The 26,343-nt window shown below is 51.9% G+C and overlaps 7 protein-coding genes across 7 annotated transcripts; 3 read left to right on the top strand and 4 right to left on the bottom strand.

Annotated features, from left to right (window-relative positions):
• Positions 1 to 399: 399 nt before the first annotated feature.
• Positions 400 to 1,670, top strand: BDV14DRAFT_195207 (NAD(P)-dependent alcohol dehydrogenase; the record flags this gene model as incomplete). The annotated part of the gene is made up of 2 exons (XM_073772124.1): positions 400 to 456; positions 537 to 1,670. 2 exons carry the CDS (start codon positions 400 to 402, stop codon positions 1,668 to 1,670), a joined length of 1,191 nt encoding a protein of 396 aa, XP_073633481.1.
• A 4,270-nt stretch (positions 1,671 to 5,940) lies between these two features.
• BDV14DRAFT_44674 (Zn(II)2Cys6 transcription factor) lies at positions 5,941 to 8,584 on the bottom strand. The gene is made up of 4 exons (XM_073776788.1): positions 8,300 to 8,584; positions 6,906 to 8,215; positions 6,539 to 6,858; positions 5,941 to 6,493 (listed from the first exon to the last, which is right to left on the bottom strand). The coding sequence occupies exons 1-4, from the start codon at positions 8,446 to 8,448 to the stop codon at positions 6,050 to 6,052; spliced, it is 2,223 nt and encodes a 740-aa protein (XP_073633480.1). The 5' UTR covers positions 8,449 to 8,584; the 3' UTR covers positions 5,941 to 6,049.
• A 2,717-nt stretch (positions 8,585 to 11,301) lies between these two features.
• On the top strand, positions 11,302 to 14,064 carry BDV14DRAFT_163394 (ferric reductase family protein). The gene is made up of 2 exons (XM_073767034.1): positions 11,302 to 11,516; positions 11,605 to 14,064. The coding sequence occupies exon 2, from the start codon at positions 11,903 to 11,905 to the stop codon at positions 13,787 to 13,789; it is 1,887 nt and encodes a 628-aa protein (XP_073633479.1). The 5' UTR covers positions 11,302 to 11,516; positions 11,605 to 11,902; the 3' UTR covers positions 13,790 to 14,064.
• An 859-nt stretch (positions 14,065 to 14,923) lies between these two features.
• BDV14DRAFT_163392 (oxidoreductase, short-chain dehydrogenase/reductase family) lies at positions 14,924 to 16,059 on the top strand. The gene is made up of 2 exons (XM_073767033.1): positions 14,924 to 15,169; positions 15,242 to 16,059. Exons 1-2 carry the CDS (start codon positions 15,054 to 15,056, stop codon positions 15,969 to 15,971), a joined length of 846 nt encoding a protein of 281 aa, XP_073633478.1. The 5' UTR covers positions 14,924 to 15,053; the 3' UTR covers positions 15,972 to 16,059.
• On the bottom strand, positions 16,033 to 17,942 carry BDV14DRAFT_208209 (putative general amidase; the record flags this gene model as incomplete). The annotated part of the gene is made up of 3 exons (XM_073775342.1): positions 17,581 to 17,942; positions 16,246 to 17,533; positions 16,033 to 16,178 (listed from the first exon to the last, which is right to left on the bottom strand). The coding sequence occupies exons 1-3, from the start codon at positions 17,866 to 17,868 to the stop codon at positions 16,033 to 16,035; spliced, it is 1,722 nt and encodes a 573-aa protein (XP_073633477.1). The 5' UTR covers positions 17,869 to 17,942.
• Positions 17,943 to 21,937: 3,995 nt separating this feature from the next.
• BDV14DRAFT_163389 (uncharacterized protein) lies at positions 21,938 to 24,640 on the bottom strand. The gene has a single exon (XM_073767032.1). It carries the CDS (start codon positions 24,242 to 24,244, stop codon positions 22,382 to 22,384), a length of 1,863 nt encoding a protein of 620 aa, XP_073633476.1. The 5' UTR covers positions 24,245 to 24,640; the 3' UTR covers positions 21,938 to 22,381.
• On the bottom strand, positions 24,418 to 25,342 carry BDV14DRAFT_44561 (uncharacterized protein). Its single transcript, XM_073776786.1, has one exon. The coding sequence runs from the start codon at positions 25,179 to 25,181 to the stop codon at positions 24,591 to 24,593; it is 591 nt and encodes a 196-aa protein (XP_073633475.1). The 5' UTR covers positions 25,182 to 25,342; the 3' UTR covers positions 24,418 to 24,590.
• Positions 25,343 to 26,343: the final 1,001 nt, after the last annotated feature.

Here is a 26,343-nt window from a genome sequence, read left to right as displayed (position 1 = left end):
CGAGGGGGAGCTCCTCTGCGTGGGGTTAATTTTGTATACAAAATGAGCATCGGCCTTCGGAGACCTGTGCGATAGTGATTGACACACGCTCTATTGCACGAATATTACTTGCAGACAAGTTAATGAGGTAGCGCTCATCTTTACTATTTCAGATACTTTGTAGTGACTCGGCTCAACAACCAGGCACTGACTTGCATGTGCAGCAGGCGCATTGCATGAGGCCCGTCGGCTATTGAATATACGGATCAATACCCGACGCGGAGGAAATCTGGTGGTGGCAGTCTAGTTTACCCCACGCTCGCCCGGTTAATTGTCCGCGCTGCCTGGGATACTTAATTAATCAGGTCCTGAATAAAATCCAGGAAGTGGACATAATCGATCATTCAAAAAAAATACACAATGGCCACCGCAACCTGTCAAGCTCTCGTCCTTCACGGCGCTAAAGACTTGCGCCTGGTAAGCTGTCACTCTCCTCCTTCCCCCCTCCCACGCACTGCTATACAGTCTCAAGATGAAATTCTAATGTCAACCTTCAGGAATCAAAACCCGTCGCCACACCCAATGACGCCGAAGTCCAAGTCGCTGTTCGCGCGACCGGTCTCTGCGGCTCAGACCTGCACTACTACAACCACGGCCGTAACGGCGACTTCGTGGTCCGCGAGCCCTACTGTCTCGGCCACGAGTCCTCGGGCGTCGTAACAGCAACAGGCCCCAACGTCAAGAACCTGAAAGTCGGCGACCGCGTCGCGCTAGAAGTCGGTCTTCCCTGCAGAAAATGCCCTCTCTGCCTCTCAAACAGATACAACCTCTGCCCCGAGATGAAGTTCCGCAGCTCAGCGAAGATCTTCCCGCATCTTGACGGCACGCTTATGGAACTTACTACACATCCTGAAGATATGTGCCATAAACTTCCTGATAGTGTATCTTTTGCTGGTGGTGCCCTTGTTGAGCCATTAGCCGTCTGCCTCCACGCTATTCGACGCTCAAACCCACCTAAGAAGGCCGACCTACCAGCGGGTTACAAAAGCACAGCACTCATCTTCGGCGCCGGCGCAATCGGTCTCCTTCTCGCCGCCGGCCTCTCAGCACAAGACTCCTTCTCGCACATCGTCGTAGCAGACATCGACTCCTCGCGCCTGAACATCGCATCCTCCCTTTCCCTGCCTAACCTTTCTACATTCCTTATTCCCAAGCCATCTAACCCACCACCCCGCGATGCCCCGCACGCCGAACAAACCTCTTTCGCTCTATCCACAGCCCAAGCCACAGCCGCCTCCCTGAAATCATCTATTGCCGAAGTCGACACGTCAGGCCTCGGATTCACGCGAGTCTACGACTGCACGGGTGTCCCCGCCTGCGTACAAGCCGGTATCTTCTCCGCAGCACCAGGGTCCGTCCTCGTGCAAATCGGCATGGGAAACCCCGTGCAGACTGTCCCCGTTGGTGCGGCGGCATTGCGCGAGGTCGATATCATCGGTGTGTTCCGGTATGATGGGTATGCGTACCCTGCTGCTATTGAGTTGATGGCTAGTGGGAAGATGAGTGTTGTTGAGGAGAAGGTTGTTACGCATCGGGTCGGGTTGGCGGATGGGGCGAGGGCGTTTAATCTTGCTGGGGCGGGGGTTGATGAGCGGGGTGAGCCGGTTGTTAAGGTTGTTATTGAGAGCTAAATTCTTTCTCCTATCATTTTTGGTCAGGTTGTTTGCATATTGGGCGTGATGATGTGTTGTGTTGGCGTGGTTTCGTATACCCGTGTTCACTTGTCGTGTCGAAAACAGATGAGGTGAGGCGAGAAGGTGTGTAAAATGTGTTCAGAACTTGTATATGAAATTGATGACCTCAATGTGCATGAAATCAATAGAATATGCAACATTAAAATAATCAAGTTATAGTTGCATTTCGATGACCCTGAGATCCTCCAGGTGTAACCTATGTAGCTCATTGGGAGTCATAGCACGTTGGTACAATAGCAAAGAGTGATCCTGAATCCAACGGTTACGCCTGCTCTTTGCCATTCAGCCATCGGGTTTTTTTTCCCTATCCTAGGCCCGGACGAGTGTCGCTCCTTCCTTAATTGAATGGCCAGGTTTCCTGTGAAGGAACAACTCACCAACTATAAGGCACGCCCTTGAAGGAAGGAGCAACCATGACATCGATGGTCGTGCCTGCTGTATTAAGGAGCAATGGCTGACACCGGTCGTGCTTTCCTAGTTCAGGTCGGATGATTGTCGTTCCTGCTCGTTTGAGGCCTACTAACGAGGCTGTTTCGGAAGGCGCGACTCACCGGGCATCCTCAACACCCAATAGTAATTAGGAAGGTTGTCTGTGTTTAGATACAACAAAGCCGCCTTGGAACAGAGAGTAGAGCTGAATTACAGTTGGCATCAATTGTCCTCTGGTCCTCTGGGGCAGTATCGGGTTGAACAGACACCGACTGAGAAACAGGTACAAGGAATGGACTCTGATTCCACTGCTCAAGCAGCCCATGCTGCATTTCAGGATACCCCAGCGCATAATATTCAGCTTGCTGTAACTGGAAGTGGCCATGGTCAAACGTATAGTGGCCTTGTTCAGCCCCAGCCCCCGCCCCAACATCAAAAGGGGAGTGCAGGGGTGGAATGGTAGCAGTATATGGCTCCTGAAGCGCCTCGTAGTAACCACTAGCAGAATTAGTGGAGCTCTTCTCAGGTTCAGGATCCCTATGCCGCAGGCCGTGGCCAATAGTGCACTCGAAGAATTGCCATCGGTAAGATGCGCGCGAATGACAGACTGGACAGGCTTCGGGAAGGTCTATACCCACTTGGCAATGGTCCATCTCTTGCCTCGTTAGTTGTCTGTTGTGTTTGTCCAGCAAGTGCAGAGTAAATTTATCCATTCTAAACCATTCCCTGGGATAAATTCTATCTGGATAGGTTGGCTCAGAGCAGCGGTAAGTGTGTGTTGGGAAATGCAAGGCGTGAATATGATGCACAAGCAGACCCCAGTCTGATAAAACGATGGCTTGTCTGTCAGGGCATGATGGGCAATCCCATCGTCCGTGATATAATTGCGAACGCTGGAGCTGAGAATCCTGAGCCTGGTATTGCGAGTGGACGTGAGGAGGGGATATTTTGGCAGCGGTAGTGTTTGAACCCGCCATGGTGGCTCCCCTGAGCTGCTGCGTCCGTTCTAAGTGGCTGCGAGGCTCAACGTGACCCAGATCGGTGTGCATACAGTGCTCACAGTTCAAGTATGAAAAGCCAAGGTAAGCTCGGTGATTCCCGTAAATATCGGGCATGGCGAAGCTGAACTCCATGGAGTAAAATGAGGCATCTCGGCGGGCATCTCTTAGTATTTTGGCCACTTCCTCGTGTCCATAGAATTCAGCCCAGGATATGGGACTGCGACCGAGTCTGTCCTTGGAGTCGACTTGGGCGCCCCTCGAAAGTAAGAGCCTAACCACAGATTTGTTTCCATTCTTTGTCGCCCATGAGAGAGGTGTGCGGCCACCTGTGTCCTGAGAGTTTGAATCAACATGATGCGCTAGCAGGAGCTGTATTACCCCTTCACTGCCATTTGCAGCGGCCCAGAAAATGGGTGTTTGACCATCAATGTCCCTGCAATCTGGGTTCGCACCGTTTGCTAATAAAATCTGGGCTACGAGTGTATGACCCTGGTCAGCGGCCCACGAAAGAGAAGATCGTTGGTCGTCATCTCGAGAGTTTGCGTCTGCGGTCTTACTGAGAAGGAGTTGGATTACTCCTTGATACCCACCCAGAGCGGCCCATAAGAGTGGTGTCCGATTGAATGAGTCTTTAAGGTCCCGATAATGGCCAAATCGTATCAGGCGCTGCGCTACATGGTCTAAGCCGAAGTATGCCGCAATGTGTAATCCCGAAACCGACCCAGGGAAATGTTGGCTATAACCGGAGTGACCAGGAAAGTCTTTGCTTGCAAAGATGCCTTGCACAGAAGCCTCAAGCTTTGATCTGTTCATAAAGAGAGCAATGGCCAGATTTTCACAGGCTTGCTTTTTTGAGCATGATAGCCCAAGTTGCTTGCAGCGTAGGAGTAGAGCGGATACGCATCCAACCGCTCCTCAAAAGTACTATCATCGTGACAAGCTCCCACGTTGAAACAATCAAACAAGAGATACCTCAGACAAGTTGTCGGGATATCGTGGTGTGCATTCGGAAACCATTTGGTCCATGTTTCTTGGAAGTATCCCTCGGCCGTATAGTGAATCAATCGAATAATTTTACTGTGTTCGTCCACCGTGACCAGTCCAGCACATACAGATATAATATCACCAATGTCCAACAGGTTATCAGGGTCAAACTGGGACTCAGCTTCGACGGCAAGCGCGTGCCGGAGTTCCATGGTGCTCAGTAATCTGTTCGCTTGGCATATCCATGCCAGAACGTCTTTTGCAAGCTTACAGGCATCAGCATCCTGTGCTTCGATCCGCGACATGATATCATTATATGCGTGACTATACGCCTTAGATCCGGTTGGAAGAGCTCCCAAAGCCTCTTTGATTTTTTTGGCAGTTCTTTCTGTCCGTATAGTATTGAAATGTAGATGTGCCAGCAGAAACCTGGCAGATTTTATAGCTTGTTTTGTTTGCTTTCCATAACTAAACCATTCAATGACTCACATTCCTTCAACAGATTGTTCAATCTCTGACCCAATATCCTCGTGGAGTGAGGCCAATAACTTGGGCCCTGTTCGGGAAATTTGCTCGTTCAGGTAAGCTCGAACGTCTTCTCTAATCGCACGGATTTTTAGGACCATGCTTCCGTCAAATCTCTCAGAAATATGTGTCAAGAGAGGTCCATAGGTCATGCGGCATCCTAGCCTAGAAGCCTTTGGCTTTAGTCTAGCGGAAATTCCAGCTACAAAAATGCATAATATCACAGAAGCTATCATGTTCCTTAATATGGTAACAATCATACTCATTTCAAACCCCCAGCCAATAACAAACTCTGCCCAGTCATATACCCCGTCGTAACAAGCATACTGACCACATTCGCACACTCCTCTGGCACCCCCAACCTCTTAAGCGGAATCCCCGCCGCGACCTCAGGTATAGCAGCGGCATTAGGGATCATCCCTGTCTCTCCAATCATAGCGGGCGCCACGTCATTAACGCTGATATTGTACTCTGCGAGTCGGGTGGAGAGATTGCGCATCATGCCGCTTAGGCCGCCTTTAGAGGAGGCGTAGTCTGTGGAACATACAGTCAGCCATGGACATAGGATGGAAGAGAGTGGTTATTTGGGAAGCATACGGCAACCGTTAATACCACCCCCATACCCAGCAATCGAACTCATAAAGACAATCCTCCCCCATTTCTGCTCGCGCATGTGTTCGACGCATCCCTTTACCAGAATAAAACTCGCACGGAGATTAACGTTAATCGTATAATCGAATTCCTCCAGCGTGATATCCCAAATCTGCGTGACGCGTTTACCGTACCCGGCGTTTGAAATGAGGATATCTGGTCTTTGGTTGTGGGCTTTGTCAATTTCAGTAAACATGGAGTCTATGTCGGAGGCAACGCCGACGTCGACTTTGTGTGTTGTGATGCGGAGGGAGGGGTATGTTGAGGATAGTTCGTTGGAAAGGGTGGTTATGGCTTCTAGGTTTGAGGAGTATGTTAGGGCTAGGTGGATGCCTTTTTCGGCGAATTGGCGGGCGCAGGCGGCGCCGATTCTGTCATCTTTGTTAGACACATCTGTACAATTGTGAAATGGGGAGGAGATCATAGTGCTTGCTTACCCGCCTGAAGCACCGGTAATAAGCGCCAGTCGGCCGCGGACGTTGTTTAGTTGTTCCATTGTCGCTGCCATTGTGTTATGAGTATGTTGATGTAGCTCGCCTCAGCTATGGTCTCAGAAATTGGGGTAGCTCTGGTATGCTTTTTGACCCCAGAGTAGATATATGGGTCGGGGTGAGGGGATCCCTCGGATCGGAGTAAGTCCCGATGCCCCGCATGCTTAGTGCGGGGGTTCGTCCTAAAGCCGATTTGCCAGATCTAAAACAGTGCCTGGTAAACATAATCCGGTATCTAGAAAAGCAGAGTACTAGTCATGTCACCCGACCACATCGGTGCCTGCCAAGTCCTTTCAGAACCAGCGTGGTACAACCCGGAGTTCTGGAACGCATCTAGTGACAATGCACCAGGATCACCAGAGACATAATCACCAACTGCCTCGAGATCGAGCCAGGAGAAGTCATTCGCCGGGCTGAAATGCACGTAGTCGTCTTGTTCGGGGATAACTTGGGACAGGGTGTTTGTGTTTTGCATGAGGATGTCGTTGTCTTGGTTTGTTCCTGCCGGTGACGCTGGGGCCGTTTGTTTAGGGCGCCAAAGTAGTTCGAGGAGGCGGGAGTAGCGGGCGCCAATGTCGTCTGGGCCGGCGCTGGCACGTTTAAGGACCTCGGTTGTGCGGGTTACTAGATCGCGGACGCTCATTTCTTCGGCGGGGAGCATGACGCCGAATGAGCGGGCCTTCTCTGTCAGTTTGCCTCGGTAGAATATAAGAGTGTAATATACCTTGTACAAGAAGACGGCGGCATAGATGCCATATAAGTAATATCGAAGAGGCATGAAATGAAGATGCTTCTCAGGGTCAGCTGTCTCAACGAGAATATTCAAATATGCTTTTGCCGCGTCCAAGGATTCGATGATAAATCGAGCATCCTGCATTGAAGCTACGTTGTCGAATGTTGCACGCAAATGCTCCCGTTGTGAGTGACCGTCGTCCTTCTGCTTGGACAGCGACTGAGAGATTGCAGCCTGAAAGGCAAAGGCGTTGGTATAGAGTCGTAGGTATTCGTATGACAATTGGAGAGTAGTCTGCATAGCGGTGGAACCTGTGTCATGTTAGCAAGAGCCTCCACAAAGAAAGCAACCAGCATACATCTCAAAGAGCCCCAGCGCGATTTCCACCGCAAGATAGCAAGCCGAAAATCATCCACATATTTCACATAATCACCCATCAGCATCATCTGACTACTCGTCCGCATCCCCGAGTAAAGCAAATCATGTACATTCCCGTACAGCTGAGTCAAGTCCAGGGTGGCTTGAAATATCTGTGCATAGTCCTCATCACCCTCCCTGACAGGCTGAAGTGACGGGAAGTCCTGACTAACAAGACCAGTCATCGGACCAGGCCCTCGTGACCAGAACGCACGCCCAACTCTGACAGAGATAAGACGATCCGAAATATAGCAGCTTGTCCAAGCCAGTCGCCGACGTGCCTCTATCTCCGATTCTCCAGAGTCTCCGCGGAATGACGTCCTGTCGAGGGCTAGGAAGTAGCCTGAGCGAAGAGCAAGACCAACGTGCATCCAGGCCGCCCTGTCTTCTTCGCCGCGTCCGACGCGCTCAATCTTTGGCCGCAGGCCTTGCGGTTCCCATTCGGCAAGGAGAAGTAGGGCCTCTACGGCCTCCACGTCGCAGTCGGCGCCGGCGGCGATACCGGAGATGAGTTCGTGCATGTATTTGGAGCAGTACTCGTGGATCTCTGGCCGCTCGACTAGATCTTTTGAGGCGATGGTGAGCACAGCGGTGAGTAGGTGTTTTTCGTTGTTCGCAAATGCGTCCAAAGCAGTGCGGTGAAAGTATTTTCGTGGTACTAAAGGTAGGTAAGGATGAAAGTTTTCGGCATAGCGAGCAACGAGCTGCCAGACTGTTCCCGGGTCAAGTGACCGCGACTGTACCAGTCTGTAAGCCTTGATGCCAGTTTTCTGTTGGAAGCCGGTTGGGTCGCCATTTTGAAGCGCGCCATAGGCCGAATACGCGCCTGTCCCGGTGCGCATAGAATCGGTGGTTGCAGGACTAGGGCCGTCAGTACCGCGCTTTGCAATTTCAGTCAAGCACTGCCATGCGTCCGAGGGATTCCGAGGTACGGAGCCAAGAGAGGCTGCATCTTCATCTTCGACATCAACCGAGGTTGTCGTTGCTACCGTTGGCGCCGGAGGGTTTGACGGTACAAAGACGACTGGGCCAGGGTATGAGTTGGAAGGAGGCTGAGAGTTGTCTGAAGTTTTTGGACTAGTTGAGTCGTCTAAGTTCTTCTGAGGCGTTGATTTCGTATCTGGCGTGAAGTTCTTGATCTTGTTCTTGCGGATGCGACGGCCACCGCGATTTGAGCCACCAAGAACACATTCTCTTCCATCTCGTATGCAACGCTGACATGGCGGTACTCCAGGGCTACCGCTAGCATCCCTAGGTAGAATTGAGTTAGCGTACGTCGGAAGCAATATCCAACGCAATTTATGAAAGGTTCATCTGGTATAGGAAGTGACATACAGATCACATTTCGACTTGCGCTGTCGGCAATGTAAGCACGCCCTTGAGACACGCTTCATAAGATGATCAGACCGGGCTTTGGGCTTTGGACCCTGCGCACCCTCGGCGGGTGGAGAATGCGACTGCTCGTCTTGCTCCGAGACGTCCATAATGACGCTGGTGGTGAAGAGACAGACCGAGTTATAGGCGTGTTGTCGGGACCATCATTACCAATTTTAAAGGGTGCGATATTCAACGTGCATGAGGGACAGGCAAGTTCTAATTCCTCGAGAATTGCAAAAAAGGCAAAAAGATGAAGATTATGTGAGAGAGACGATCAGTCGTGCAGTCACTCCTCGTGGCGTTGACCAGCGAACGGACTTTCTCCGCATAATCTCTTCACCCCAAAGTTCTCGAGTCTCCCCACACGAGCCGACGCCTTATGCACAGGAGCCCGCTGGATCAAATGACTGGAAGCTCAATGGTCGGTCCAGATGTTGACACGGGGTCGTGGGAGAAAATCTGGAATCTCATGCCGACGTTGTTGCTGGCTCGAGGTGTTCAATCTGGGGACGTCCGTATTACTCAGCCCGTACGTATCGCGGTAACGATATCTACTTCAACTACATGCTCGAGAAAAGAACGACCTACACACATAATAAGTGCACGGAAGCTATACCTAGAATGCCAATGGTCTAGAATCTGAAAAGAACATAGTCTATGCAGGGTATATATAGAGAGAAAGCTAATCCACGAGGTCCTTTCTGTCTTCAGCCTAGGGGTATGCACTTGACGCAGGGCAGATCACATCACAAGCACTTGTCACCAACGACAACCTATTCAAAGCATTTTTCAAGTGCGAAGAACAGTGGCACATATAGGCCTTCCAAAAAATCTATATTGAAGACACCAAACCTTGAATATAAGGTTGATTTCCTTCATCCCTTCATAGATGTGTATGGTAACACCCTGACCAAAACCACCCAAATACAACGACGATACAGGACACGTGCGCTCAATAGCCGGGTGCGGGGATATCGGCATTTGACGGCAACTGAGATCACCTGAACTGGGTTAGAGGGTATTCAGCCCAGGGAACCTCAGCCAATTGATTCCTGGATGTTTACAAGTCTCCTCACTATGTCATACCGTCGGTTGATTTGGTCATAGCCATCATGCCTATGTTGGCTGTCCAAAAATCTACCTACCTACTGTACTGCGCCTTCTGCTGCGGTCGCTGGATGAATGTTCTGCCCGACCGGGCGGCTGAATGGTTTCCCAGGCGCTTCGGCACTCACACCAGTTGCTACTGACATGGTTATTTGTTTCTATGGGGCCGCGATCCTATGCAGAGTGAGACTCTGACTACGTGACAAACTACGAGCGATCTCTCTGAATGTCGCGAGCGAGACACTACTACCACGATGTCTCACCACAAGCGTTCGGCCGACGAGCCAGCCAACACGAGATGAGAACGAAGCGACAACGAGGTCACTAGGGGCCAGTGAGCACTGAAGACCACCGGATACAATCAAGTCCTGATCAGACAACCTTTTCGCTGACAGCTGGCCCCAAGGCTAGAGTTTCTGGTTGAGAGCATGCACCATGTGTTCCTCCGCCTGATCCCGCCACGAAGCACATGGCAATGGCTGAATCAAATGCGACTCGAGTCAACGCCCCATGCCTTCAAAAGTCCAAACCCCAGGAACCATCGATCCTCGCGTCATACCACCTCGCTTGGCGATCCTCGGCTCGGATTCTTTGTCCGCAGAGTCAGGGGCTTCGCCGCTTCTGCCTTCTGGGACAGGAGAGCGAAAAAGGGTCGTTCGAACTTTGACCGTTGGGCGTCAAGTCGATTCTGCGGGGCTCAGGGTTTCAAAGAGCTTGACGAGTGATAACGCGAAGATTGGAATTTCCTCCCAGGAATGAGCAATCATGCCAACTGAGCTCTCGGTGATCAGGCGATAATTTCGGGTGCTCGATTCGACCCCTAGGCGACGCAAATCCTCATCGCGATAGATCATCGTCCTTCAAAGAAAGGGCACGACTCGATTAAGGATTCGAGTGCACCTTCATTTCCACTCAATCTAGAGGGGAAGCGCCGAAGAAAAGATAACGAGCGGAATCCCGCTGTCGCGGCCCACCGTATGATGCGAGTAGAAGCGCAAATTCTGCTGCAGGACAACAGGATTAATTGAGGATAAAGAAGGTAATATATAGCCAGGGGCTGGAATAGATTAACTCCCCGCTCTATACAGGACCAGCGACTCAGGGACAATCAATCTTAATTTATTCTAGATAGCTTCTCGCGATGGTAATCATTACCTCATCAGGGCGAGTGTTTCGAAGTGAGTCTTGTCCGCTGAGAGTGCACGGCGAGTCCGCAACGGCGCAGACTAGAGTTGGCCAGGAACCAGAAGGCTGAAACACTCCGACCAAGTCCCGCTGGCAGGGCATCCTGGAAGTGTTCCTGAGAGCGCTCACCACTGGCCAAGTGATTGGCAAATAAGCGACCAGGAAAATAAGACGATTGCCACATTGGCACCCAAGCTGACAGATGAATATGGGCGAGTGGGAGGTGCAGAATTCTCTGCGCGTCAGCCACTGCAGCTCTAGTGGTGTGACCCTTTTACAAGTCGAGAACGGGCTACCTATCGCTGAGTGTCCACAATGCTTTTATTTTGATCTTGTTCTGAACAGTTGTACAAGGTCAGCTTGGGGCAAAAACCCCCGATGTTGTTAGTATTGCAGTACTGTAGATGTTGACTGTCAGTGAAGAACCCCGAGTCCCTGGTTCTTCCAGCACAGACAACACCAATACCCAAGCATCGGAGCTGTCAGTGGACTGATCTGTGCCGAACTGTCATTCGATCCCAAAATCCTATCGGGAGTCCTCCTGGCGTATTGGCACTGAGATGGCGCCAAAGCTGAAACAGTTCGAGCAGAGTCCAGCCTTGGCCCTCGGCGCTTACCAGGCATTATATTATTGATCTTTAGGGCTCGCATATCCAATCCCCTCCGCCTCTCCTTTCTTCTCAAACACTTCACTCTTTATTCGCATTCTTTGCGCTGCCTTTCACTCGTTCAGCAGGTCCTGATTCAGCCGTTGTTCGCGTTTCAGACACCCCCATTGTGTCCTTCTTTCTTTCTTTGCCTGCCTGCGACGCTGGCGTCTCCTGAGCTGTTGCAGCTGTTGTATAACCGTACAGTCATAAATATCGCGGATCTGCTCAACAAGGTATGCCGATCTGTTGGTACTAATTTCTTGTTCTTTGAAGCTGCACGATGATTTCCTGTTTTGGCTGGCGATCTCTAACCTTGAGCAGGCCACTAATTCTCCAACACAACCATCACCAAAAATCTATTGCAACTTCTTCTCTTGTTTCTTGACCAGGAGTCGTCATTCTTTCCGACTCCTCCAAGCTTCCGGGTTCCGGTGTCATCACTGACAGCATTCCGCTCGTTCCCCGGCCACCAGGAATCCAACTGCGTCATACTTCGACCGCGCCTGGATTAACTTCTTGATCGCGATCATTTGAATCGTCTGTCGCTCACTGTTTTGCAACATCAGTCCTTTCGCTTTGATAGACGACTCGACTTGCATTTTAGATAGCCTCGATTTCAATGGAAGACCTCCCGGGACAGCTTGTTCCCCGGAGTAAATACGACACCAATGAGACTTATGTCTACGGCTACTCTCGGGGTCTAAATGGCGTCAATGTCCCTCGAGATGTCCTTTTTACTCGCATCATTCTCGTATCTGTTATCGCCGTGGCTTTTATCCTGTTCTGCGGCCGGATCGCACAGATCAGCCACGCTTACCTTCGCCATATCACATCGTTGACGGCAAGCAGGAGGGAACAGACATTCTGGAGTATTGAAAACTCGCCGCTATGGTCGAACATCAAGAAACATCTCTTGTATGCCCCGCTCGGCAGGAAGAGGCATAATCGCGAGATTCAACTCTCCACCGCTGTCAACGTGGGAACCCTGCCATCGCGGTTCCAAACGATTCTGATCGTCCTCTACGTCGCGAGCCAGATCGCTTACTGCACACTCCTTGACTACGATGAGAACGTCAAGGCCGCCCTCGTGGCAGAGCTTCGAGGCCGGTCAGGGACGCTGGCCGTGCTCAACATGGTCCCGCTGTTCATTCTCGCTGGCCGCAACAACCCGTTGATCCCACTGCTACGCATCAGCTTCGACACCTACAACCTTCTCCACCGGTGGCTAGGCCGTATCGTCGTGATCGAGAGCATCGTTCATACCATTGCGTGGGGCGTAAACGCCGTCGACGAGGCTACCGTTTCGGACATGCTGAACCGCCTCACTAACGAGCCCTTCTTCGCCTGGGGATTGGTAGGAACAGTCTCCATGGCCTTTCTGCTCGTTCACTCTCCCTCGCCCATTCGGCACGCCTTTTACGAGACATTCCTTCACCTGCACCAACTCGCCGCCCTCCTCGCCTTCCTAGGTGTCTACTTCCACATCGACATCGACTCCCTCCCTCAAATGCCCTGGATTACCGCCATCGGGGTCTTCTGGGTCCTCGAACGCTCCGCTCGCCTCTTCCGCCTCATCTACCTCAACTTCTCACTTAAGCGCGGATCAACCTCGCTCGTCGTCGAGGCCCTCCCAGGCGAAGCCTGCAAAGTCACCTTCCACCTCCCGAAACGCGTGCACGTCCCGCCAGGCTCTCACGTCTACGCATACATCCCCAGCATCTCATTCTGGATGTCGCACCCGTTCTCAGTAGCATGGGTGGACCCCGCCTCATCCGTAACAAGCTCCGACTACGCGGACTCACACTCCCCCAGCTACAAGAAACACAGCAAAGACCCCTCCCTGCTCGAGAAACAACTCCCCGATCTCCCACCCTCATACTCCTCGCACCGCCTAACACAACAAACAAGCGTCTCCCTCATCGTCGCAGCCCGCAAAGGCATGACCCGCAAACTGTACAATAAGGCACTCGCCTCCCCAAAAGCAACCCTCTACACAACGGGTTTCATTGAGGGCCCATACGCCTCTCACCCCTCCGACCCAGCAACCTACGGTACAGCAGTGCTCTTCTCGGCCGGCGCAGGAATAACGCACCACATGCTTACAGTGCGGGATCTGCTTATTCGTGCGTCGCAGGGCGCTGTCCCCACGCAGAAAATCTACCTCGTCTGGTCAGTAAGAAGCACAGAGCATCTCTCCTGGGTGCGAGAATGGATGGACTCTATTCTGCGATTACCAGGGCGTCGCGATATCCTTACAATCCAACTCTTTGTGTCCAAGCCCAAGAGCTCAAGGGAGATCGTGAGTCCCAGCGCGACGGTACAGATGTTCCCTGGACGCTGTCGACCAGATGTTGTTCTTGATGAAGTCCTGCCAAATCGTGTGGGCGCGACGCTGGTTAGTGTTTGTGGACCTGGGGCGTTTGCGGATGAGGTAAGGGCTGCGGCGAGGGGGAGGATTGGGAAGGGCGCTGTGGTTGATTTTGTGGAGGAGGCTTTTACTTGGTGATTCTCCTCTAATCTTTCCTTTGCCTCCACTTGTATGTCTGTATACCATACCCATGGTAAACATCTGTATCTGCACGCCATATTTGTATCTTGTGAAAAATGCGCTTCAGCATGACTTTCGTTCTATGTACCTATTCAGTATTTATTTACTTGCTGATATGTGAGTATTTTTCTTCGCCTTCTCCCCTCTCTACTAGCCTCTATTGATCAATGAAATTCTCTTGTATGGGTCGATCCGATTGAGATGGTACTTACTTACCTATCTGCCTCTCTCCTTATCGCCTCTAGTATCTAGTACCTTATCTTGTACGCACTAGAGTCATCATTTAGATTGACTAAATTTTCAATTCAACTCCTAGATAAGGCACCTTAGGTGCCTAAGCTTACTAAAAACCAATATACCCCCTCGCACTACTCCATAAATTAACCACGTGACCGATTACCTGTACTCGATCTATGGAGTACTCCGTGCCTCCAACTACAAGCGCAAATGTACTCGACAAGGACGGACCTTTTTGTTAGCAATGGTCAGGCTTGAGAGGTTGTCCGATAGTCGGGGAAAGTTATAAAGCCCCATTCAAGTCCTTGCTGGTAGTGATGGCTGGACAGGCAGATTAGGCAGATGGCATCTCGTACCCAACCGCTGTAGAACGGGAAGGGCTCGGTACAATAGAGCTCTCCAGGCATAGGTGGGCTCCCTTGCAAGGCGCCAGACAGTAAATCGTGGCGATTCTGTCTCATGCGCTCCCGCACTCGATTTATCTCGGCGCTCGCGCGGTCGTATGGGAGACTTCGAATAAGATGCTTTTGAAGAGGTCCGCAACACAGGGCACAGTAACAGCACCCAGGTAACTCCATTATGATAAATAAAGATAGATGATATAGCAGCAACTGGGAAAAGATGCTTCATTGTTGAGATCTGAATCCTGCGTTGGATGTTTTTCACTGAAATTCCTGCACTGGCAGAGTGCATCGCACTTTCCTTCCTTTGACATGTTGAGGTTGGAAGCTATGGTCACAATGCCTTTCAAGCTGTTCTGTTTCTCTAGGTATAGAGGTTAATTCAACTTCTTGCATTCTAACGAATGAGCAACTTACCGTGGAGATGAGGAATCAATATACTTCTGATAGACCAATACACTCGGCTGCGGGGGACCGAACCTCGGCTCCATCGGCAACTCCTTGTAATCTATAACACCCAGACTGTTCCCCAGACTCCTCAACTCTCTCTTCTCAACATCTCACTCTCCCAAGTCAACCCCAAAATGTCCGCCGCAGACCAAGCTCACCTCCAAAACTTCCCCTCCATCTTCTCCCTCGAGGGCAAAGTCGCCGTTGTCACCGGCGGCTCTCGCGGCCTCGGTCTCTACGCCGCAAGCGGGTGCGCCCACCCATCCACCTATCCTCCCAGTCCTCTTTCTCCTCCTCTCCGCTAACTAGAAAATCAAACTAGATTCCTCCAAGCAGGCTGCTCAAAAGTCTACATAACCTCCCGCAAAGCCACCGCCTGCGACGAAGCAGTCGCAGCCCTAAACGCCCTCCCGAACCTCCGCCCCGGCGCCCGCGCAATCTCCGTCCCCGCAGACTCCTCCAAACACGCCGAGATCGAGCGGCTCGTGGCAGAAGTCTCCAAAACAACAGACCACGTCGATATTCTCTTTGCAAACGCAGGCGCAACATGGGGCGAACAATTCGAGAAGTTCCCCGAAGCCGCATTCGACAAGGTCATGGATTTGAACGTGAAGAGTGTATTCTTTACTATTCAGAAGTTCTTTCCACTGCTCTCGAAGAATGCGACGAGGGAACAGACGGGACGGGTTATTATCACGGGATCCGTGGCGGGGATTACGCTGGGGAGTCTAGGTGATAATGGGACTTATGCGTATAGTGCGTCCAAGGCCGCTGTGCTGCATCTGACGAGGAATCTGGCGGTTGAATTGGGGCCCAAGCATGTTATCGTCAATGCCATTGCGCCGGGATTGTACCCTAGTAAAATGGCGAATGGGCTGATTGAGATGTCTGGTGGTATGAAGGATCTGGAGGCTGCGAGTCCGAATAAGAGGTTGGGACGCCCGGAGGATATTGCGGGACTGGTAGTGTTTCTGGCGAGTCGCGCTGCTGGACATTTGAATGGGAGTGTTATTACGACGGATGGAGGGGCGCATTTGAAGGGGAGGATGTAGTTTTGATTGTATACTCAGGGCTTTCTTTATGTTGGATAGATTTCATTTTAAGCTAACTGCGCTATAGCTTTGCGGAACTTGTTTTAACAGCCCGATCAACTAGCTCCATCGCTTGGAACAGCTCATAGTCATGCTGTCTAGGCGTAATAACCTGTACGCTCAACGGCGACCCTAGATATACCGTCCGGTCAACCTTCCCCTCATCCCCTGCAAACAGTCAGTGCCTCAAATCACATCACAACTAGAACAGAGAGAGGAGAAAGAGAAAACATACAAAGTTCCCGATTAACCTTATCCCAACTCCCCAGTGTCTTCGCATCCATCTCAACGCCACTTTCCAAATCACCCCTCCCAAAGCCCCGCACCGGCACAGTCCCAGCCGGATAATCTAGTAGGACAAAAGACGATGTATAACCCACAGCATTATACCTATCCAGCTGCGGAACCGGATGAGGCGCGATAGGATGGATGATTGCGTCGACTGTCTGACCAGTCCCATCGCTGCCCATCCAAAGCTTTCTCTTCAATTCAAGCTCAATCTCCCCCCTCGCAGCCTGTAGTTGCGTCAATTGAGCCAAACTAATCGGCTTTCCACGCTTCATGCGCGTCTGTAACCACGGTATAAGCGACTCCTTGGTTTTCTCAAGATGATCCATCATTGTTTCGCCGCCATCGACGGCCATGAGTTTATTTGCCAGGGCCTGGCATTTCGAGAGGGCTTTGGGGACTGGGAGTTCAATTACTTCGACGCCTGGGAGGCGGCGGAGTGACGCGGCGACTTCATTTAGGACCTTGGTTATGGGCGGGAGGGGCGTGACGAGGCCGTCGTGTGGGAGGACGCCGATTGTAATGTGTCTCTTTTTGTTCTTGCTGAAATTTGAGAGAAGACTTGGCCAGGCACCGGGTATACAGTCTTCGCCGAACCACTGGGCCCAGGGGATAAGATGGGTCATGACGGCGTCGATATCCGCTACTGAGTGCGCGATGGGACCAGCAACGGCCTGGATAGAGACTCGCCCTTTTGAGCGCGGCTGCCCGTCTGTTTGGCCGCCGTAGGGGACACGGCCCTGACTCGGCTTGAACCCGTATAGACCATTGCACATTGCTGGGATTCGAATCGACCCGCCGATATCAGTGCCGAAGCCCATCATTGAGCCCCGTAATGCAAGAAGAGCTCCCTCGCCACCTGTTGATCCACCGACTGTTAGTTGCCGGTTGCGAGGGTTGAGTGTGCGCCCGAAGAGGTGGTTTGCTGAGTCGAGGGCGCCCATTGTTTGCGGGACATTGGTTTTGGTGATGATCACTGCACCAAGTAATGTGAGAAGAGAGACAAGGGGGGCATCTTGTTTGGAGGGGTTCAGTGCGAGGGATGCGACGCCGACACTAGAGTCCACACCGCGGATGTTGAACGAGTCTTTGATTGAGACCGGTAAGCCGTGGAGGGGGCCGATTGGTGTGCCGGTGCGCTTGAGATGGGCATCTAGTTCTTCTGCTCGCTTTATAGCAGAGTCAAAGAGTGGTTCGGTTAGACAGCGGGTCAATTGGTGCGCGATGGCGGCTCTCTGTAAAGTCATTAGCTTCGTTACTTTGTTATCGGCGGGAAACACACCTTGCAGAATGCTTCGACGACTTCTTTGGCCGTGAGCCTTTTGCTGTGTATTTGATTTAGCAGACCCTTGATATCCCATTTCTCGGTAGCTTCGAGCTCTTTGACTGAGAGAAGTCCGCATGTACGAGGAATATCCATCACGTTGACGCGGTCATACTGGACGTTGGCAACAGAGTCCGCGGGGGAGTGCATCCCCGCAGGGATCAGATCGGGAGAAAGGCGCCATTGCTGGGGAATTCTCTCCCAGAGCTGAGCTTGCTTTCGCTCTGCTATTGAAGAGTGGTCCATTACTTATTCTCGCACGGAGAGTCTATTAAAGAGAATGGGGTGAGATGTATAAGAGAGTTGGGGAGTCAGGAACGAGGGATGCGGAGAACCTCGGCAGGCATAACTTATTCATTTAGTGTCATTAGTCATCATTCATAAATATTATACATTCTTTGTATCGAACTCGAGTTCCTCAACGCTTCTTTCCCTCTCTCTCGTCCTTTCTCGCGTCCTCTCTCGCATTGGCAAAAGCCCACTTTCTCTCTCTCTTCCACGCGCGTCTCTGAGTGATTTCATCTTATCTTGGAGTCTCTGCTCCTTTGTGTAAATCCAATTTCGAGCCCGCTTTAGTCCCTGCTGGAACATGTCACCAATGTCGTCCAGCACCAACGCCAGCAACACCAGGGGAATTGAGATACCGAATCCAACTCCAAAGGTATACTTAGCGACATAACCGAGCGTCAGGTTATTCTCAAATTCGGGCATGTTGATGGTGAACACCGATGTGATGAATGAGAGCGGAAGGAACACAATTGTGACGATGGTGAACACCATGAGAATTTTACCTTGCCTCGTAGTTCCAGCTGCTTGATCACGGGCAAATCGTGCTTCGAATGCGTTGGCATGCTTCTGCTTCAGGTCGAGAAGGTCCGTGATGGAAGAGTAGATACGCTCGGCTTGCTTGTCCATCCGGTCGATATCCTTCAAGTGCATGTCGATTGTCCGCTGCTGCTCACCAAAGCGCTTCTTAATGTCCCGTTGCGAGTATCCATGGCTAAGGTAGATCTCGCATACTGCTTCCTGGAAATCGAAGAGAACGTGTTGCTGGTGCTGCAGTACCATCCGAATCATGTTGAGCTCATCACGGATATCTTTCGCTTCGGCGAGGAGATCTGTTTCTTGACCAATGTCCAGCAGGTTGTCAACGAACAGCGGCTCATCGTCATCCTCCTCATTGCCGTTCTGTTTCCTCTCCTCCTTGCTCAAGCTCTTAGCTACGCCCTTATCTTTCCGGCGCGCGAATCGACTGGGTTTCCGGTGGTTCTTTAGCCAATTTGATGCCTGCGCCGAGGCTTTGTTGAATTTCTGGAATAGCAAGCTTTCGCGGTCCGTCGCGATACCAATGGAAGATTCAAACATGTCCAGGAACTGGTACTCGTCATCGCCCATCCGGTGTCGATCAAAAACACCTGAGCAGCGGTTGGTGATGATGATAGCCAGGTCGTATATGGAGCGCACAGGCTCGCGGGTCTTGGAATTGATGTCCTCAATAACACCGTCCAGCACGTTCAATGGGTCATTCTTCGGCTGATCCCACCGCTGCGGAAAGCTGGTCACAATCAGACTCGGCCCAAGGATCCACATCCACAGCTGGTCGACCATGAATATCTTAGGGTTCTTCTTGCCCTCTCTTTTCTTCTGATACCTGTACACGACCTGATCCTGGTCACGCGACTTGGTGTCAATGTTTGGGTAGAAGAATTGATCGAGCGTGCGACGAATGTGAAGCGACGTGGACGACGACGTCAGATGGGCGCGCAGGAGCAGCTCATCACGCGTAGGTACTCGATCAAGCCCTGGTCGAGGCGATTTGACCTGTTGGACATTCTTGATAGCCTCTTCCATTCTTTCACGGCCCTCGCCTGTTTCAAAGTGAAGATACGGCATAAAGTAGCAGACATTGCTCTCCAGCGGCAGGGTCTTGTCGCTCTTGTCCTTGCAAAACGTCGCAGGGTTCGGAGACTTGTCGCGTCGGAAAGACGGTGACTTGGGAGTCCCCCCTTTGGGTGTTCCTGCCGACCCTCGCTTGCCTTTCTTTCCCTGGCTGTCTTCCTGCGAAGGCGAGTCTAACCGCTCCGTTTTCCCTCCGCCGGACTTTTGTTTCTTGGATTTGCCCTCTGATTTAGGCGATAGTAGCGGTACCGGCGGCAAGGGCGGGTCTCTTGACAGGCCGTTGATCAAGATGCGTGGTGACAGAGGCTCCTCTATCCTCTCCTCTCGCTCAGAAGGGCCGTCGTCGCGAATGTTCGGCGCTCTATGCGTGCTTTGGCACAATGGTCGCATAAAGTTGGAATGCATCTTTTGTCCGCGGTGCTGGTAATTGAATGATCTTTCCAAGCCTTTGAAACTATCGACGTCGTGTGCTCCTTCTTCGATGAACGCCTTGGTCAGCAGTGCCTCCACCCACGCCATATTGTTCGCAGGGAGATGTATCCATCGGAAATCTGTGGCCTTGCTGTTCGACGGCAGCGCATTGAAGGCTTGTTTTCTGGGATTCTCAAGGTCACGACCATACAGCAAGTTAAATACAGAGGTCTTTTTGACCCGGTTCTCGTTGTGAAAGTTTCCGAAGTCAACTACCGTCGCCTCGAATCCTTCGCATGCACCGCGCGCATCATCGCTCAATGCTGCCACATTGTTATAGGGTGCCAGAAGCGCAACAATATCCTTCCGCTTGAACTGCGCCGCGCGCAGAAAGGGTGTGCTTCCAAAGTTATCCCGCAGTCGCTGTTTTATGTCCGATCGGTGTAGCAAACACTCAACGACCTCGCGATGCCCGCCTTGTGCCGCCAAATGCAGCGGCGAGATGCCGTTCAACAGCTGCGCATTGATCAACGCACCAGCTTCCAGTAACTTCCTAACAATACTCTCACTTCCCCGATCACAAGCATTGTGCAACGGCGTCCAATTACCATCACTGCATGCATTCACATCCGCGCCATGCCTCAGCAGCAAGGTAATAATACTCTCATTTCCATGCGCAACGGCCAAATGCAGCGCCGTCTTCGTACGCCCCTCAACGGCATTCACATCCGCGCCCGCCATCGCAATCCCGCTGCTCTTCGCGCTGATAATCATCGGCCGCGCAAGCATCATCTCCGCGAACCTTTCCTTCCCCGTCGCACAAGCCCAATGCAGCGGTGTCCGCCCCAACTCATCCTGCGCATCGACCGCGCACACAGTACCCAGTAAAACCCGAATGACATCCTCCCCCCAGTCACACGTTTTATCAGCGGCAAGGTTATGCAAAACATTGCGCCCTCGATTATCACACGCATTGACATCCGCCCCGCGCGCAATAAGAACCTGCAATACATGAAAATGGTTCTTCCAAGCAGCAGTCATAACAGCCGTCCGACCCTTCCTATCCCTCCCCTCCGTCGAAGCCCCATAATCCAACAAAATCTGTAGAATCCTTACATGATTCCGCTCAACAGCTTTGAGCAGAGGCGACGCCGTAACCCGTCCAGTATTATTATTCCCCTGCCCCTGTCCATCCTTGCCATTGCTCCCCAGCTGTAAATCAGCCTTAGCACCAAGCCTAAGCAACTCAGCAACAACACCCAAACTCCCCCTCTCGCAAGCGCGCATGAGTCCCACGCGCAGAAAACCCTCCGTCAACTGCCCGTTTTCGCGCGCGGTCGAGACAACATCCCGAAGGTCATCGAGCGCATCGCTAGCGCAGGCTTTTAGGAGGCGGGGTTCGAGCCGGTCGTGGCTTGAGGACGTTATGCTTGAGCGGGAGGGGGGCATTTTGTCTTGTGTGGCTGGGGTGTGAAGAGAGGAGAGAGCGTCTGCGAGATTCGAAAGGAGGTGGTGGTTCAAAAGAGGTCGTTATTCGTTGTTCGTAAGGAAAGGGGAGAAGAGGAGAGGAGAAGAGAGGAGACGTCCTCGGGGCGAAAAGGTGGGTTTAGCTTGGTGTTGACATTGAATAGAAGTGTTGTGTTGTGTTATGTTCGCAGAGTTGATGTGTTATTCAGTTTAATTCGTATGCGACAAGGAGGCGACAGGAATCAAAAGTGTAGCGGGCGCAAAGCAAAGCAGAGCGCAAGTCAAAAAGAGAGCAGAGTCCAGACAAAAAAAAACTCCGCGGAAGACAAGAGGGAATAGGCTAGGCCCTTAAATACGAAGAAGACAAGTCCAATTCCGACTTAGCATCGCTTAGCTGCAGACCCTGGACTGGGGCTGAAAGCACTGCTACTGAGCCTAACGCGTTTAGTGCAATGCTATGGCCCCCAGTACGCGTGTAAGATGGGTATAGTTACATATAATCTAAGGAACAAATAAATGGAGATTGCAATTGCAATCAGGCAGAATTATTTATTATTCTATGTCTCTACTATAACATCAGAAATCCGAGGTCGTGGGAGTCAGGAATCAGGATCCGTCAGGATCAGAGAATGCAGGTAATGTCAAGTCAAGGGGCGGTCATGGCCATGCGCAAGAGCGTCTAAGCAAGCAAGCAAGGAGCGGCACTTTCCAAAAACATGATGAGAAAAGAAAGCTAAGACAAGGTCGAAATTGAGAATGCAGTGAATCCCGGAATCAAGGAAAGAAAATCAGCTCTTTTGTGTCGCATGTACGCCGCCGCGTGTCCCTCAGTCCTGCCTTCTGTACTATTACAGAGTATCCAGGAGGATGACGATGATGATAAATAGAGTATTAAGTTGTATAATAAAGCAATGCAATGGCGACAGTATAACCCAACCCCCGGCTAACATTGTACACATTCAGTTTCACTTCTGTAGGTTCATCATTTCTTGGGCTTTTGGTTCGGAACTTGTTTCAAGATATCGTCGAAGCTCATGTTCGGGTTGAACTTGCTGACCGGTCGCGCTGGCGGGTCAATCGGTGCGACTCCCGCTGGCAGGGGCAGAGCCTCCAATCCGGGGTTGATCGAGTGTCTGTGCTCTGCCCGTGCGCGCAGTGCTGGTGAGTTCATCCGAGGAATGGCTGGAGGCGGCGCAAGGCCGCTGCCGGGTGACAACAATGGTGTCGGCGGCGTCTGCGTTCCCGGAATAGGCTGCTGTAGGTGCGGGTGTTCTGAGGATGATCCGGTAGATGATTGATGCGCTGGGTATGGCGATGAAATGGACGACTCGTTGTCATACGGATCATCAACCGTAGGGGGTCCCAAAATAGCATCCTTCTCAGCCCACTGCTCCGCCACTTGCCAACAGTGACTGCGGCGATAGACACCTTCGACACCGTTGACAACCACATCTGACGGTAAGCTGACAAGACCATTGCCACCAGCAACACCGAACCAGCTGCGCGCAACCTTGCCGTCATTGTTGACCCAGGGTGCGCCGCCACGAGGAGCAATGCAAAGGAAGTACTCGGTGTCATCGGTAAAGTGAACGTCCTGCACATCAACCACGACCAAGGGCAGTGCTTGGATGACACAGTAGATGAGAATCCACTGACCACAACGGAGATCGATCAAGTCGTTGACAGACTTTCCGTGACCGGAGCGACGCTCAAATTGCATAAAGGCCTCCACAAACGGCGTTGGCTTCAAAGCCTCGCGAGTGTAGGACCCCATGAGCACAGCGTTGACATCCGAGTCCTTCAGCTTCTTGGTCATTTGCTTCGCTTCCTTCTTTGCGTCGATAGGTTTGCGCAAGAGGGGTTGCAATGACGGGTATTGCGGGATATCGAATGGAACAGGGGGCTGCACCGGCGGCGTACTTCGGTCGTATTCACTGAGAACTATCCGCATAGCGCGGGTTGTGAGCTCCATCGTGTCAGCCGACTCATCAACTTCCGGCGCCATGTCCAGCGTTCGGGTGGTCAGAGATCCGCGATCAACGAGCATGTCGTAAACGTCGCACATATCCTTGTACATCTCCTTTGCAACTTGTCGGTTGAGACCAGACTCTTCGAACTGGTTCTTCCGCGACGCCTTAGGAGGCCACGATCCAAATCTCTGGCGGTAGTACTGGAGAATGAATCTTCGGAATTCCATAAACGCCGCCCTCCATTGCTTGAAGCGAACGACCTTACTTTCAACTGTCGTCTGCGAGTTTGCGATACCGGAGAAGACCGAAGGGAAATCAAAGTCGTTAAGCTTGTTCTGGAGAACCTTCAGGCGGCCGTCAAGGTCGATGAAACCACGCTCAAGTCGCTTCTGAGTGATGGCGCTGATCAAGCCGAACTTCGGGCTACGGAGCTGCTTCAACTCGTCCAGTTTTCCCACACCGTGAACAAACCCTTCTAAGTACAGAGGGTAGAACCGTAGGCGCTCTCCGAGAATGATGGCTTCGATCGTTTTCTCGCGGCTCTTGCGAACATCGGCCAGGCAGAGCTCGTCACAGTAGTTGCTGAAGCTGGAGGTCGCGATTTCACCAAAGTTCGATCCGTCAAGGTTTGTGAACTCAAATCGGGCAAGGAGCGTTGCAATGTCCATGAAGATCGTAAACAGTGACGAAGACCGAGGAGTCGCAATCAAAGATTGGCCGAGGAGGAAAGCGAAGAGGTTACGGAAGAGAAGAAGCGTTTCCAAATCTTCTTGAGAGATGGGAAGACTTTCGCTGGAAACATCGCTATTGAGGGGAATTGGTAAGTAGAGGTGAAGTTCTTGGGGTTCCTCTGGCTGGTCGTCGTCAAAAGACATGCGCCTGCTACCGGCGCTGTCGTTATCGTTGTCGGTCCAGGCATGGGGTGTAAGAGGAGGCGAAGTAGGTGTACTGTTAGGGTTCAACGACAGACTTCGCGCTTGTCGCTCAAGGTTCCCGGTAGCTCTGGGGTCGGCGCCACGTGCAAGAAAGTTTAGCGAGGATGAATCGGCGAAAGCGGTCGAATGAATCTTGAACGAAGCAGGTCGGCCCGTGTTCTGGGGGAATAGGTACACATAGGTGTCACCAGATTCGTTCCAAAGTTCCGGGATCTAGATCAGATAATGTCTTAGTTGCGGTCGCGCGACTTGGCCTCAGAGGGAACGTCACATGTGATCGGTTCAATCATGAAGCATAGCATAGCTTACGTACCTGCTCTCCGCGGCCCAGAGGGGCCATGTCATATATGATCTTATGTTCTAGTCCGGCAATCCAAGCGCTCGGTAATTGAGGGCTTGACCGCACATCTATTGAGCTCGCGCGCGCCCGTCCAGGCATCCAGCTGCGTCTCTTCGAAGGTGTACCGGGTCGCGAATCGGGGCCACCGGGGACAGCTAAGCCACCGGAGCTGGACGGTCTATTGCTACTACTCAGTCTTCGGCCTCTGCTCTGAGGTCGATCGGAGGAGGTGGATGCGTTGTCGGCCAGGTCTTGATTCACGGACAGCAGCGACGGAGGAGGCGGCAGTGGGGAATCCAGGTCGAAATTGTCTGCCATTGGGCTAGGGGAGGGATGTGAGAAGTTGGGCACTGGGGCGGAGGAGAGGCGAGCTGGCCTGGAACTACTTCGACGTCGTCTGTCTTGTGGTGGAGGCTGCTGGTCGGGAGGGAGACCCGGCGAGCGCGGCGAGGAGGGACTGGTCGCATCTTTATTGTTCGAGCTCAACGAAAACAGGGAGGAAATGCGTTTGGCGGATTTGACCGGAGCGGACAACATCTTCGGGTGGCTAACGATCGAACAAGAAAAAAGTTAGCCCAGTGAAAAAATGACGACTGGGTGTGGAAAGTCTGGATGAGGCGCAGACGTGATGCGATAGAGAAAGGGACAAAGAACGCTATGGAGGGTGTCGCGACATGGAATGGGAAGGAAGGAGGGAGGGAGGTGTGAGCAGGTGAGTCGGATGCTCAGCGTGAGTGGGTGGTTGTGAGGTAGGGAAGAATGACAGCCACCAACCATGCACGAAGGCTGACAGTAATGCAGAGGCAGCTGAAAGCGTCGGACCAGGACGTGGCTCTTTGCCTGGGTCCCAAAGGTTCCTCAAGATTCTTTTGCTACTGGGGCGTCTGGAGCTCGACCACGATACCCGGCGTGACTGTGGAATGGATCTGCAGGAGGGAGCGGGGAGGAATGGGAGGAAAGAGCGAAAGGTAAAGTCACGGCCGAGAGGCTGGACAGAAGAGCAAAAAGGAAAAAGGACAGATGAACGAAGGTGGCACTGTACAGATTAGGGGATGCAAGAAGCTGTACAGGGAGGGAAGAAGTGTGGAGGAGAGAAACAGTGGAAAAGTGGACGTGGACTGGGATAAATATTGAATGAAGTTTGGAACAGGAACCAATCGATTCCCCATTTTTCATCCACGGGACGCTGCGATACGAGATGGTATCCGCTAGCCTGCTTTGGGTCCGGATGCCCATGGAATTGCACGCTTACTGTATTTTATGCCCCGATGCGGATGGTCGGTAATGCCCGTTACTTTCAGGCTCCGATCGCAATGCTCTTCCCCAGGACGGTCAAGTTAATAATGCATCTATTGCTGTCAATGTCATTGTGAGGATAAAAGTTGCTTTGATATGGATTGTAGCTTAATAAACATGAAAACTCTCGAGACCCCTGGCATACGTATACATTGGTTGGCAAGTGTGATATTTATAGATATTAATTGACGGAGCCAGCGGAACCAATATCTTTGACGCTTCATCCGAGCCTCGCGGAGGTCCAAGTTCAGCCCGACTGTTCGACTTTTATTCGCATTATTACGGGAATTTCTAAGGCGGACGATGGATTCGTTCCGAACAAGGCCTAACAAGGCTGACCTGGCAAGGTGACGATCCGGTCCGATGTTGGCAAAAACCATCAAAGACTGTCATACTTCATAGC

The sequence above is a fragment of the Aspergillus stella-maris genome (genome assembly GCF_047715825.1).
Source record: "Aspergillus stella-maris strain CBS 113639 unplaced genomic scaffold BDV14scaffold_2, whole genome shotgun sequence".
Taxonomy (NCBI): domain Eukaryota; kingdom Fungi; phylum Ascomycota; class Eurotiomycetes; order Eurotiales; family Aspergillaceae; genus Aspergillus; species Aspergillus stella-maris.
The sequence above is the reverse complement of the archived record's forward strand: the minus strand, read 5'-3'. Positions and strand labels throughout refer to the sequence as shown.